The sequence below is a fragment of the Nothobranchius furzeri genome, chromosome 18 (assembly GCF_043380555.1).
Source record: "Nothobranchius furzeri strain GRZ-AD chromosome 18, NfurGRZ-RIMD1, whole genome shotgun sequence".
Taxonomy (NCBI): domain Eukaryota; kingdom Metazoa; phylum Chordata; class Actinopteri; order Cyprinodontiformes; family Nothobranchiidae; genus Nothobranchius; species Nothobranchius furzeri.
In genome coordinates, this window is record NC_091758.1 from 35,077,693 (window position 1) to 35,093,058 (window position 15,366).

The 15,366-nt window shown below is 44.9% G+C and overlaps 1 protein-coding gene across 5 annotated transcripts in view; it reads left to right on the plus strand.

Moving 5' to 3' along the window:
• Positions 1–15,366, plus strand: part of LOC107392507 (AT-rich interactive domain-containing protein 1B) — a 299,430-nt gene that overhangs the window by 57,842 nt on the left and 226,222 nt on the right. The window contains exon 1 of one of the 5 annotated variants that reach the window (XM_015970356.3): positions 5,261–6,674. The exons of the other annotated variants lie outside the window; for them this stretch is intronic. Within the exon in view, the coding sequence (XP_015825842.3) occupies positions 5,475–6,674 (1,200 nt within the window). The 5' untranslated portion in view covers positions 5,261–5,474. Of the gene's footprint in view, positions 1–5,260; positions 6,675–15,366 lie in introns of those variants that run through there. 5 annotated transcript variants of the gene reach the window in all.

The window sequence follows — 15,366 nt, forward strand, 5'->3', positions numbered from 1 at the left end:
TAACAAAAAGTGACCCTCGTTGGGGAGAAAAAGGCTTGTCCAAGCAAGACCAAACTCAAAGTTTCCTTTCAAGGATTTTATTACAAAAAGAAAGTACCAAAAGAAGGGCCAAAAACCCTTACCAAACTGAGTTTAAACGAATAACTAAAAATGTCCAGAGGACCAACCACTCTTAAAATTAATCTCCTTTATTTAAAAAGGGAATGAAACAGCAAAAGGGGAAAATCCCACCCTTAAATTAACCAAGGTTTGTCTAACAGACAAAACCAAATGCTGAATTAACTTAGGTTACCCAAACAACAAAAATAGCTCAGGAAACTGAGACTTCAAAAGGGGAATAATCCCCACCTGGTAATTTAAACCACAAGATGGTCTAGCAGACACACCAAAACCAAAATTACCGCTTAAATGCAACTATCCCAAAACACAAAAGGTTCTAAAGCTGCTTCTTTACAAAAAGCCAACAACAACCTGTTAACTGCCAACGGGGAGAGAACAAACGTTGTCTCTGCAACTCCAAACATTTCTCTCCCCTGATGAGCTCCAGCTGGCCGCTTTTGAAGGGCCGGCTGATGAGATAAAAAGTCCCAGCTGCTTGTGCCTGCCGCTCCGGCGCTCTCCATGGTGCTGGAGTAAGGACAACATCCCAGAGCGTAGCTGTCCGTGGTGCTGCGCTGCTGCACAGGGAACGGCGCGGAGCACACCTCTGGGCTTCAAAACGGCTGCGGCCGTAACAAAATCTATGGGGTATTGTGAAGCGGAGGATGCAATACGCTAGACCCAACAATGCAGAGGAGCTGAAGACGACTATCAGAGCAACCTGGGCTCTCATAACACCTGAGCAGTGCCACAGACTGATCGAGTCCATGCCACGCCGCATTACTGCAGTTATTGAGGCAAAAGGAGCCCCGACTAAGTATTGAGTGCTATACATGCACATTCTTTTCATGTTCATTCTTTTCAGTTGGCCAACATTAGAGAAACAAACATTTTTTCATTGGCCTTTAGAATATTCTAATTTTCTGAGATACCAGATTTGATGTTTTCATTGGTTGTCACCTATAAATATCAAAATTAAACGTAATAAACATCGGAAATACATTGGTCTGTGTGCATTGCATGAATATAATGTACAAGTTTCACGTTTTGAATGGAATTACTGAAATATTTTCAACCTTTTGATGATATTCTAATTTACTGGCCAGCACCTGTACTCGACACAACAGAAAATCTGAGGAGCCACTTGGGAGCCGAAAGAGCCGGCTCTCTAAAAAAAGCCGGAATTCCCATCCCTAATCAGGAGTGTCTGAGCAGGAACATATTGAAAACATTACATGTTCGTTAGAGATACAAGGCTATTTGTGTATGTTGTATGAGGCGTGGCGTGTTTTTTTCTTAGGTTTTCAGTAGGTCGTCTGTCAGTTTATAAACATGCTAAATAAGCGAAATGCTGTGTCATTAGGCTTCCGGTGCCCATCATTTTCTGTAAAAGTTGATGCAACGCGTCAAACTTTCTGCCAGTAGGATATTTTCCTAAAGGCTATACAGCACTTGAAGTGCTCATTTACTGCAAGCAGCATGGCATCTACCTTGCAAGGCTAGCGGATTAGCTCACGTAGCCTCGCTAACGCATGCAATGACTGCCGGCGAGCTCTTCCCCATTAGGTTGGCACATCAAAGGCGGCGGGAGAAGTTCTTCACAGGCAGTTAAAAGTGGGCTCAGTGTGGATCTTGTAAATACCGTCTTTGAGTCGGTGCCTCTCGGGGGACACTTCACACACTCCTTCAGTCGGGGAGAAGGGAGGGAGAGCGTAGCAGTGACAGGCATCAGAGGGGGAGGGAGGAACGGTGGTACGGGGTTGTGGGGTGTGTGAGCCCAGTCCCCTGTCACCATCAGGATGGGATCTGTGGATTAAAAAGAAAAAATCACTCAACACTCCTGTTTCTATCTCATCCTCATCCTCTTCTTCACACTTCACATGATAGCTGACGGTGAAAGTGGAGCATGGCTGTTTTCCGATTTTCTTTTGAGTCATGTTTTTCATAACACATAAATAGAGCATGCAGCGTCCTGGGAATTCTGTGATTCTATGTTTCAGTATAGACGGACACAATAGCATCCCCTCTTCTGAAGTGTTGTTGAAAACATTTTATCCATCATAGCTGTTTGTAGGGCTCTGGCGAGGCCCTCAACTCCGCGAGGAGCAGGAAGGAAAAATATATTTCACTAGTGGCACACACACACACATGCGCGCACACACACACACACAATATACACTCCCAAGACTATCATTGGCTGGTTTTGTTGGATGATCAATGCAAATGCTGTTATTTACCCAAGCCTGAAATGAAAAGACTATGGATCAATTTGATGCACTTCCATACGTTGTGTTTTCAATGGCTGGATGGGTTTTTGTCTCCGTTGAATCCCCTCCTTCATCCTTTTTAGAAGAGACCTCTTCTGCGATCAGTAATGTTAAATATTCCCTGTCCTTCATGCACACAGTCCTTTGTGCATCCTCCTTTTCCACCCCCTTTCTGTCGTTTTTTTGCAAACGCGCCCACTCTTTGACATTAGGACTGAATATATCTGAGCTGTATGTGTGCATCCTTGCATGTTTGTGTGTGTGTGTGTGCTTTGGGCTGACCCACTTTCTGTGCTTGGCCAGGCTTGTGCTGCTGCTGCTGTCTGCTGTGCTGCAAAGGGGGAGATCCCTGCAGACTCCCCCCAGAACAGGCTCCAACTCTCCTCCTGACAGACACTCAACGTGGCATGTTATCCCCCCGCGGATTGGAGACCTCAGCCTCTCTGTCAGCACATGTGCGTGCATGCGTGTGCGTGCATGTGTCTCAGATCCACCTTGATGCAGACTCACAAATTCTCCCAGAAAATGCATGCACATGGTGCACAGACGGCATTCTTAACCCCACACACACACGCACACGCACACACACACACACACACACACACACACACACACACACACACACACACACACACACACACACACACACACACACACACACACACACACACATTCAAGGCACATACCATCTCATATCTGTATAGTTTTAATTCCATCCACCCTCCTCAGGCTCCTCCTCCTCTCTTCCCCGTGTTTGTCTGGAGTTATTGTTTCAATCTTGCTGCATCAGGGGGCCCTGAAGGTTATAAATTAAACATAAATGCAAATGCGCTGAGCCATTGCCCTCCTCCACCTCCCTTTCCACACACACACACACACACACACACACACCCTCTGCTTTCAAACACATCAGTGTGTCTGTGAAGTAATAGGAGAACAGTGGGATTATTTTAATGAGCGAGAAAGGAAAATTAGAGTTGCAAAGCCACAGCGTGGCACACCCAGAGCTGCAGCCAAGGCAACGGCTTGAAAAGCTAGGCGCCATCATAGAATATGCTAATGCCCCAGGTCCCCTCGCTGTCAGCTTTATAGAGCCGTGCTCCGGCTTTGATCTTGCATGCTGATGAGCGACAGAGTCGTCGTGTGTTCAGAAAGCAGGAAAGGTGTGGATGTGGTTTCTTACTCAGGAAAGGTGTAATCTAGTCTGACACTTAACCAGTAGCACTAATCAGTGATCCGTAAATGTACGGTTGTCCTTTTCTGTCACCTGAGTGGATTCCCTCTCACATTTGCATAAAGATAGGATGTTAATACAATGTCTGCCCTATAAATAAACAGCCATCTGGTGTGTTTGGTGCTTTAGGCTGGGCCTGAGCATGCTGAATGAGACCATAGGGTCTTTGTAGTTGCACCATAACCGCATTATTACTTCATTCTTGGCCATATGGGCCCATGAAGGCGTAGGACTGGGAAAGGTCACTCCCCTTTATTCATCTCCAGTGATCGAGCTCCATTTGAGGATTTGAAATGAAATAAATGTAAGTTTGCATTTAATTTAGGTGTTTCCTACTTTATCATAAAGCTTCTGCTTGTACTAGCTCTGTCTCTCCAGCAGGGGTCTTCCCACTGTCGTGGCTTCATGTGAAGCGTCCCAAAAGCAGGGAAGCAGATGAAATCGGCCGCATGCTTTTAATGCCTCCAATCTTTAAATGATCAATAATCGTTATCTTTACCTCCATCAGTGGCATCTTCCTCACGTTTGTTCCCATCATCATCATTATCATGGCCATAACTCCCCCCTCCCCATCTCTCTTTCATCTGCAGCTCCCTCTGTTGATCAAATGCATCTGATCTCATCAAAGCAGACCCTCTGCTCATTCAAGTCCCAGCAGACACCCCGGCTTCTTTACTAAGCACTATTTTGCATTCATGTTTGAATTCCAGCGATGGGATGGGATATCTTGTAGACTTTAATTTTGTGTGGTCCTACGTTGCAGCCTGGGGTTATTTTTTTATATCTTTTGTTTTACTTTGAATATTATGTTTGATAAAGTCAAATCTTCAGAGTTAAAATGAAAGAACAAAGCTGCTAATTCAAACAAAAACCCCCAAAATGTGGATTCAGAACTCTGAGCTGCAGCTTTTCCTGCAGTCTCAGTAAACTGTTCTATAAGGTTATTTTATATTTTCTCTCTGATTGAAGGAAACCTTCGTTTTATTGTTGTAAATGAGCGTTTTTATGGCTGGAAAGAAGTGATTGCAGCGTGTTGTGGATGAAAACGTGATATTGTGGGATTATGCTTCCCTATAAAGTGTGATTGCAGTCTTATTCTGATTGCACATCGTCTGCGGCTGCTGTCAGGCTGCAGAGAAACTGGCTCCAGTCGAGGGACAAGAGGAGCTGGGAGAGGGAAAAGCAGACCTGGATAACGGAGGAGTCACCAGCAAAAACTTCTTTTCTGTCTTTATTTGGATGTGGAGCGATGAAGTCGCGTGCGTAAAATCAACATGCGCCGATTTTTATGACTTTTTATGACACAAAAAGCATCCATGATGATTAGGAGGAGTTTTTCAGCCATTTCACGTTTTTACTGAGAAAAATCTGAACGTTTGAATAGCAGTTGAAAGCTTAAAATGATGTAAAATTATATTTTTCATCTATACATGTTGTTGCGTTTAAATTTAAGCCATTTGAGCAACAGAACGGAGGTTTAACCGCGCGTCTGTGCGTAATGGCTCCGTGCTCCAGTCCGGATTTTCCATGCGAGGGGCGCCGGAGTCCTGGAGGTGGATAAACTGGTAGAGCCCGCTCTCTCTCATGCCATGCTGGGCCACAAGGCTCCAGGAGACGCTGCTACATCTCACTGAGAACCGGGATGGAGGAGAAGCGGAGGGGGACGAGAAAAAGTTTGGTTTAAAGCTGGCAGAGCAACTTTTACCATGAAGCCGCGCTGATTCCTGCTGCAGCAGCACCAGGCTGGGAGAACATTTGTTTTACTGCGGAGTTTATTTTTCACCTCCAGCCTTTTTGCCTCTCTCTTGTTTTATTTCTGAGTGAGAAGCTGGTCGGGGCTTGCTGTCACTGCGCGCTGAGATGCTAGAGTGACGATGGCTGCGCAAGTGGCATCGGTTCCGACCAGAACTAATAATAAAAACAAGAAACTATCCGGCGGGTTGGGTCCGGAGCTCAGTTCGGGGAAATCCGAGAGAGGAGGGACCGCGCCGCGGAGTGGAGCGACGCTGGGCGCAGATGGAACTCTGAATAATGTAGACCATCACCGCCGAACCGAGCTCAGCATGGTCCATTCAACTTCCACGACTCTCCTGGGTCCGGACGGTCACGACAAGGCTGCGTCGAACCCAAACCCCAGCGCCATGGACGCGGGTCTGATCGCGAAGCTGAAGTGCGCGGGGAGCGGAGAGTCCCCCCAGTCTCAACCGGCGCAGCAGCCTCCGCAGTTCGGCCAGTTTGCGCCTCACCAGCAGCGGCAGATTCATAGTAACAACACCGTGAGCAACAACGGTCAGCCCCCCCGCGGGGACAGGAGCGTGGATCACCAACATCACGGTGGTAAGGAGAACCTGTTGGGGGGACAGGGGGAGGCACAGCAGCAGCACGCGCCGGGGAAAGGTGAGGGGGAGCTCACCTGTAAGCCCGCCGAGAGGATGATGACCTCCAGGTTCGAACACTCTAACTTGGGGCCACCTGGCAACAACTCAGAGTTTAATAACAACTATTACCCCCCCAGGCCGTGTTATGACCAACATGGCGGGCAGCAGCAGCAAGGCGGCGGGATGGGGATAACGCACTCCACGGCTCATAACAGCATGGAGAACTCCCATGAAGCAGGGTACCACAACAGCCAATATAACCAGTACCCAGGGTACCGCGCGGGCTACGGCGGCGGGGCCTACGGGATGATGGCCCCCTCTGGATGCAGGCAGCCAGGTAACATGATGATGGGCAGCAACTCTTCAGCAGTGCACGTAAAGTCTCCCCTGGGAGCCTCGGGAGGCTTTCAGAGGTACCCGGGACAAACTCCGCAGCCGCAGCAGCAGCAGCATCCCTCAGGGGCCACGCCGACCCTCAACCAGCTGCTCACGTCCCCCAGCCCCATGATGCGGGGGTATGGAGGAGCATATCAAGACTACAGCGGCTCCACGCCTCAGCAGCAGGCCGGCATTGGTCTGGGGAAGGACGTGGGGTCTCAGTATGGAGCCACCTCGGCCCACTGGGGAGGGCAGCAGAGGAGCCATCCTCTCTCAATGAACCCAGGAAACGGCGGACAAGGCCTCAGCAGGACGCAGGTGAGTCCAGGTTTCTCTGCAGCTTTGCTGTGTGTGGGTCAGAGACGGCCCCAGACCAGAATCAAATGTGCCTTAAGTCACATTACCGGTGCAGCACCGCGACTCTTCTGATCACCTATTCCAAACGGAAAGGGACAAATAACACGAATATTATCACTAAAAGTGAAGATTTCAGCTGTGCGCGTGCTCTTCGTGTTTGTTAGAGATAAAAACCAGTTGGACAGATTCTTCCCTCTGCCGACGTGGAGTCAGACACGTTGCAAAACGCCCTGCTGTGTTTCGAGACGCGCTGTGTTCAAGGCGTCAGTGGAACGAAGTCAAACATCCAAAAGGATATTTAGATGATCACTATTATTATAAACTGGATCTATCCGTTGGGATGTGTCGCATCTGCGCGCTCCATTTATCGGGCCGGCGCGCGCCAGTGCGCCTTGTTTACTCTGCTCAGGATTTGAATGGTGGAGGTAAACTGACTCGGTGTTGATTCCCAGTCTGCCATCTGATTGGCTCCATGTGGCCCTGCTGGGCTGTTCAGGGGATTCTGTGCTTTGGTGATGCTGCGTTCACGAATTATTGGAATATTCAGAGTCCAAGGTCATCAAATTGAATATTTTATTAGGACTATACCTTATTTGGTCTTGTTCTAATAATTCTTCAGAAGAAATTATTAGTCTGATACTCAGTTTAAAGCCAATAAATATGAATTTAATGTAGAAAATTATTTGTATCTGTTATTTATTTCTGCATTTGTCTAATATGGCGTCATTCTCACAAACGAAACATAAAAATGACTTATTTCATCATTTTTAAAGCTCTCCACTTCCCTCCAGCCTGGATTAAACACTCAGGTATTTATTCCAGCATCCCTGTCTCTGTTTAGGGGGGTGTTGCCACCAAAAACCCCCCCTTAAACTCGACCCTGCAACACTTCTGCTGTCACCACAGACAGACAGGAGGGAGGAGCTGCCAGTCTGAACATCACATCACACCTTGTGTTCAGAAGAAACATTACTCTGCAGTTGTTGTTGTTGCACGAAACAAGCACACGGCTGGATGGCACATCTGGACGACTGGAGGGTACGGAGGCTGAGCTCTGCTTCTACTCATTTCTGTCTCTGCAAAACAAAAGCGCTTCATTAGCCTGCATTGTTTCAATCAAAGGCAATTTGTGCTGGATGCCGAGGAAGTGAGGTGAACATTTTAGCGTGGGAGGGCTTGCTGTTGAGCTGATTGTATTAAATTATGCTAAGATAGTCAAGGAACATAATCTAACTCCACACCACAGTGGTTATTAGGGACATGTTGATTTGTCTAAGATTTAAACACAGGTTCCTGTTTTTGACGTTTCATGCAGCCTAAAACTTTAATTACACATTTTCCAAAACAAAACATTACAGAAAATCAGAGTTTTACAGATTTTTTAATGCAAACAATTCAACTGTGAACACCGCAGTTAATGTTTCACTTCTTATTACAGTTCAGGGAATAAAAGTGATGCTTTTTTCACTTCTTAACTCTATAGCAACATTTCAGCAGCAGCAGCAGTGTATCTGTGCTACAAGCGCCCATGTTTAATTCATATTTGGAGCGGCAGCACTGCTCTCCTTTTGCCTGAGACAGGCTGTGTGAAAAAGCTGAGCAGTGTAGTGCATAATGCTGCTTCCAAATTGGCCCAGTGATACGGCTGCACTTCACTTCAGAGCGCGTTTGGTCGAAGCGCGCCTCTGTCACCTGTTGGCACAGTTTCCCTTCTTTCAAATTCAATTTCCTTCCTCCAGCGCTTCCTTCAGGAGCAAGCTGTGAGCGAAACGAGCGTACCTCGTTTACACTCCCTCCCTGAGCCCCTCCACCCTCTGGCCACTAACCAGAATGAAAACAGAACCACCTAAAGGTCGGTCGACATATTTCAAACCTGATTTCAAAGCTTGAAAAACAATCATTTTATAAAATTTGGACTTTTATTTCTTTTTTTCTCTGTTCCTCTCAATGCAGTCTGTGTTCTTTTGCCCCGCCTTTCCCCTGCATAATCAACGCTTTTCCGCGCGAGCTCCCTTTTACCCGGGAGCGTTCCAGACGCTAAACACAGCTAGCCCCGCGAGGTCACGAAATCACGAGAGAATCAACACCACTCGTGATTTCAGCATTTCACGTGATGACAAGCAAGGAAAGATCGGGTCGGAGGTTTGTTGTTCTAGTCATCTCGGCTATGGAGGTTTCACAGGTAATCGCGTACCTTTATCACAATTTAAGCAACTGGGAATCAGCACTTGGCTTTTATTTTGAAAGTGTGCAGATTTTATGCATTGTTTTTGTGTTTGACTTCCTGTCTGGCTTGAGCTGAACTGCAGAGCTTCACGCATTCTAGAAACGTAGGGGATAAAATAGACTCGAAGTGTAAGTCATGCGTCCTTATGCTGCTGGGACGCTAATAGGATGCAGCCGGTGGAAATGCACCCATTGCAGCTGATTTCATTATACAACAATTTGCAGACATTATGCGACGCTTCTGCGTCCGGTGGAAAGGCGCGGTTAGCGTCTCAAAAAGTTGGCTGGTGTCTTAATCTGCTGAGTCTACTTTACCTATTTTCACCTTCTCTTTTTAAGCTTTCTTTCCCCTTTTCTGTGATCAGCCTAATACAAGCATCACATTTGTTAACTATAGATCTTTGAGAAAAATTAATATGATCAAGAATCACAAATCAATATTGGTCTCCACTATAAATGCAGCTAATTTCTTCGTACAACATTTCACAGATGCTATGCGACGCTTACGCATCCGGTGGAAACGCGTGGTTAGTATCTCAAAAAATTGGCTGGTGACTGGAATCGGCACTCAATCTGCTGAGTCTACTCGGTCTATTACTTTTTCCTTTTCCTTTTTTTCTTTTCCCTCCTTTTTATTTCTTTCTTTCCTCCCTTTTTTTAACCTTTTGTCTTTTTATTTTCTTTTCCTTTTTTTCCTTTTTTCTTTTTTTCCCCCATTTTTCCTTTTTTCTTTTTTTCCTTTTTTTTTGGTCTGCCTGATATAAGTCTCACATTTGTAATTTGTAGGTCTTAGAAAAAAATTCTATCATCAAGAATCACAAATCGGTATTGGCCCTCAGGACCAGAATCGGTGCATCTCTAGCCTCCAGCTTGTTTACTTATAACATATGTTTACATCTCATCGTGTGAAAACAACCCTCTTTTAACACACACACACACACACACACACACACACACACACACACACACACACACACACACACACACACACACAGTAATTAGTAGATAATGAGACCTGCGTGAGAGAAAAACTGTTGTTGCTCAGATAATTACAACAGCAACTCTTTTAAAATTTGACCTAATAAAATGAAAATGAATGAACAGTTTACACCAGATCATCACCATTTTGTTCAGTGTGTGTTTTTTTTTAAACATGGCTCGACTCGAAGCTCAGTCGAGCTGCATGTCAAAGTCCGGTCCCAGTGTCAGTCGTTAGTAATGTGCTTACCTTGAAATGATCCCTGCTTGCAGAGCCCTCCAGTGCATACTGTTTACATTTCTCTCTTATGAATTATTAGTGTGATTTGAACAAAGACTTTATAATGGGAGCAATGCATCAATGTCACTTTGTATTATGCAGCTATCTCAGGGAGTCTCGTGCATAGTGATGGGCCTGACTGTGGCTGCTGGAATTAAATTTATGGATCGTGTTCTGCTGCAGACAGCGAGTCCATGGGGTCTGGCCCGGAAACGGGCCTGAAGGTGCATCACTTTTACGTAGGGATTTCAATTTTCTGTCCCTCCTCTTTGATAATGTGAAGCACCAACGCCGCGCAGTCCAGCAGCCCTGCCCACCTCTCCTTCCCTTGCTCTCTGCCCCCCCCCCCACCTCCTGTCAAGCCTTTGTTTATGTTGTTTTGTTTACATCTCCTTGCTGGCGAGCCGGCACCGTGCTGATTAGCAACAGTAGAGTGAAATTTTAATTTGCTCTGTTGAGCCCGATAAGGGCCCGTGCCGCGGTTTTCATCTTCTCCGGATGAAACGGGGAGTCTGTGTAGGTAATTGGCAGGCTGGGGTTATCCCTGGTCTGCCTGTGCATTCCACGAAACACCAATTCATTCAGAGTTTTTTTTATTTTAAAAAGAATTTAAAAATGTATAGTTGCATCCCGGATGCAAGTGTGTGTATTATTGGCTTGCTGATAAAATAATTTTGTTTTTTAATGAATTTAAATGACTGCACTCTGCACTCATCCCTTGCCCCGGAGTCAGATGTTAGTGCGTAAACGCCCTGAAGGGACGACTTAATTACTTGGAGAAGGTGTTGATTTTGTGTCAGCTGTTTTTCCCGCTCCGTCCTATCTGAGCTCTCAGTGGCAGGAACGAGGAAAAGGAAAAACCAAAGTGGTATTAGGAAAGGAAGATAAATGTTTACATGGGAAAATTGGCGTTTTGAGTTTGATTCAATTGTTATTGGAGTAAGGCGGAGCGCTGTGGGTGCCCGGAGTCGAATGAGGCGAAGTGGATGCAGAGTGACTGTAATGTGTTTTATTGTGTTTATTGTGTTGTAATGATTAAATTCACAAACGTGTGTTTTTCTAATGTCATTTAGCACTTGTTAGAACTTATTTATAGCATTTCTCATACGTTTGGTAAAGTTCAGACATAGTTATAATAATTATTAGAGCTGTGTGATTAATTCCATCCAAACATTTCTAAAGAAATAAATTATGCGTCTGTAACTGTAAATTACATTACATTACATTACATATTCTCATTACATTCTCTCTGCTCTGGATGAAACGGTCTTCCTGAAGTTAAAAGGTGTCAGAACGAGGGCAAAACACCCTGGCAGCACCATCAGTTATGAACCCCAGCAGCATTCATTTCCCACAGAACTCTGATCAAGCATGGACGCTAAAAAATACATTTGGTTCATGCTTACCTCGTCCTTACACTTCCAGGCTCCTAGCAGCCCTTCTCTGCTTTTATAGCAATGCTAGCTGCTAACGTGCCAATCTTGTTGCTCAATGATGAAGTAGAGGATTATATTTGATTAATTTTATTATTTATATTAATTTTTAAACTTTTTGAAGGTTACAAATTACGCCTTTAACGTGTTTCATGCTGACTAAATAGGCCAGTGCTACTGCTGGTTATGCAGCACCAGGCTAAAGACGACAGGTGACAGATCATCTGCTGCTGTGGCCCCCAGACTCTGGACCTCTCTCCCTCTGAGCCCGAGACCAGTGGACTCAGTGGTCTCCTTGAAAACGCAGCTGAAGACTCACCTGTTCAGGCTTTTGCGTAACCTTCATCACCACCCTCTCTTTATTCTGCTCTTATTCCTCCTTTCCCGGAGTCCACACATTTTTCCCTCTTTCCTATTCATTTTCTCTCTCCCCTTCCTTAGATCTTTCAATCACAATTCTTATTTCTTCTCATTTTAAACATACTTTTAATCGTTTTTAAAAATATCTTTTTTATATTTACATTTTTTTGTTTTTGTGAAGCGCCTCGTTATTTTCATCTTGAGAGGCGCTATATCAAAGGTCGTTTCCTTTCTTTAAGTCTTCTTTAATTCGACCACTTTGGTCAAAGGGACAGCAGGTCACCGGTTTCTGTCTCCTCCTCTGAGCCTTTTAGGTTTGTTGTGCTAAAAGAACCGAAATACCACAGAATCAGTGTAGAGCCTGTTTGTTTAATGGATCAGACCCAGTGGCTGTCTGGGAGCGAGTGGAGACACACAGACCGTACGAAGGCCAGAGATGTGAAAATGCAGGCGGTATTTTGAAGTGAGTCACATGGAGGGCTGCTGACTTCTGAGGAATGGGTCTGGCCGATTTTACAGAGACAGAAAAGGGAGAGACAGAGAATCAGTAAGTGAACTCTGGCAAATGTCAGCACAGTTAAAATCCACTCCCTCTAGAACTTTGGCCCACTTCAGCCTTGTGAACGACATGGGAAAGAAAAAGTACTTATGAGCCCTTGGTCTGTGTGTGTGCGTGTGTGCGTGTGCGTGTGTGTGTGTGTGTGTGTGTGTGTGTGTGTGTGTGTGTGTGTGTGTGTGTGTTGGCCCGGGGCCAAGTGGTGATGCCACATGTTTCCCCCAATCCCGCCATTGCTCCCAGCCTGACCTTCACGAATGCTAATTAGCCACGTGGAGTTCCTGAACACACAGCCTCCTCTTTCTGTTAATCCCCTCCTCTTTTTCTTTTTTCTTTAATACAAGTTACTTCTAAACAGAAGGTAATCTCATTAAGTATAATCTATAAACACATTCTGTTCAGAGATCGACCGATGCGTGCTGCCAATTATTTGGTCAATTTTTCGCGGTCGATATCTAGATTTTTGAGCCTGAATCAGTTTTTGAACTTAAACTATTCAATCTTAATCTGTGCCCATTATAAAATCAGCCATTTAACCAGAGTTAATAAAACAAATCACTAAACTGAGCCAGTATTAAACATAAAATGGGTAAAGAAACGTGAGGTGACAGTAAGGTTTTACATAATTTATTATGCAGATCATAAATAATCATTTAAATAAATGTGGCAGCCGCACCAGGCCGCCCACGGATGTGCCCGTCTTTAAATCAGCTCTACTAAAGAGGAATATCGGCCCAAAGGGAGAAGTGATGAGTTTATTTTGACATTATTGGACTCCCATCCAGACCATAGCAACCCTCAATGTTTTATGAATCATAATTAATGATCAAGGAGTAAAAAAAAATGGAAAAGTCATCCGATAATTTTATTTATTCATCTTTTATACATGTGCAGCTAACGTTTTCCATGAGCTTTAGGTCCTATTTTGTTTACAACAAACTGAGAAGTAACATTAAAGCAACACGAGGATTCAGTTTCAGATTTATATTTTCAGAAAACATTGATTCCTAACCGTCAAACTAAACATTACGTTGTGTGGATAACTTCATGCCACCACGATTCTTTTAGTCTGCAGAAAGAAGAAAGACCTCACCCTCATCTATCACTTTGCACATCAAAGACTCGGCAAGTCTCGGTGTTTCTGCAGACTGAAGGCCGTGCACTCCACTCACACGCCGTGCTGTTTGGTTTGGGCTGATGCTAATCAGCGCTGGCGTGGTAGCAACATTATGCTAAGTTAAAGAAAAGCTACCTGCAAGGTGCTGCAGCTGCTGCCAGTGAGGCACAATCGAGACAAAAATAGAAAAGATGCAGCACATCTGTGCTTTCTGTCGTTTCCTTTAGAAATCAGGCTCCATTAGTGTAATCTAAAGCATTTATTCTAAAAAAAAAACCTGATGGTGAACGCTTTTTAGGGGGTTTTCACACTGTGTTTGCATAAAGGTTTATCTTGGAAATATTCCTGAGTTTGATGCTCTTTAAAACGTTTCTAGATCCGGAAATCAGTGAAAACAAGAAATGTAAAGAAAGTTCTCTAAGTAGACGTCGGAATAAGTTCAGACTGGGAATGATGTGTCGTCTGTGCTGACGGGTTGAGTGTTTTCATCCTAGCCACAACTTGCTCGTGTGATCCTTGACTTCTCCCACTAAACCCATCACAGCTGTGTGTGTGTGTGCGTGCGTGCGTGTGTGTGTTTGTGTGTGTGTGTGTGTGTGTGTGTGTGTGGATTTATAGACACTGGTCACAGCAGGACTCTGGTGGCTGCTCCTGGCGAAGGGATTCTTCCTTTAGAGGAATTTTAACTCCACGATTCTGGAAACAACTTCCCACCACATCCTGTTCTGTGCAGAGACATGCGCAGTGGACACACACTCGCATACTTCAGTTTTCCCTCTGTGTGTGTGTGTGTGTGTGTGTGTGTGTGTGTGTGTGTGTGTGTGTGTGTGTGTGATCAGAGGTCATGTTAGAATGTGTCAGAATCCAGTGTTTCTCCTTTATTTCCGTGTGATAATCATCCCAGCCTTTCAGAGACACTGAATTAGATATCGACTGCCCAAGTGAACTTTATTTTGAAGTTTAAATGTCTTAATTCTTCTAAAGAACCGATACGACCACAGGAGCAGATGTTTGAAGAGCACAGTTCATTTCTAAGCCCACGTTTGCATGCCCCCCCACCAGTTCGATGAACATCCATTGCTACTGTTGGCTAAACATGCAAAGGTTACTGTAATGTCAGACACATGCCAGAGGGGAGTGTGGAATACCACATTAACATAATCCATAGAAGGCCGCTCCATTTACAAACATGGCCGCACCGGGCTGATTGCCACGGCTCTGCGGGAGCTCTTGTCTGCTCACGCTTCCTCGTCACTGCTCAGGACTAAAGGATGAGGGCACAGTGGACGTTTTCTGATTGAAATTACTCCACAAAGACGTGACAGATGTTTCCTCTCACCTGTTGACCTCTGGGTTCATAGGTACCATTGGAGGCATGATGGAATTAAATCATGAAGGATTTCAGTATGTTGACGAAAGCAGAGACGTCGTAAGGTTGCTAAAGCAGCAGATCCCAAACTCTTCAGCTTCTGATTCACTAAATGACAGATTTGTGCCTAAACTCTAGAAACTTTGCTTGTCAGGGTATCCGCGGGTCCTTAAAAAGTCTTAAAAGGTCTTAAATTTGCTTTTCCAAATTTAAGGCCTTAAAAATCCTTAAAAATGACAAATAATCCTTAAATAGTTCCCAAAGGTCTTAAATGACCAAAGACCCAATAAACAAGATTCTTTTATTCCCATAAAATTTTCGTGAATTTCTAGTT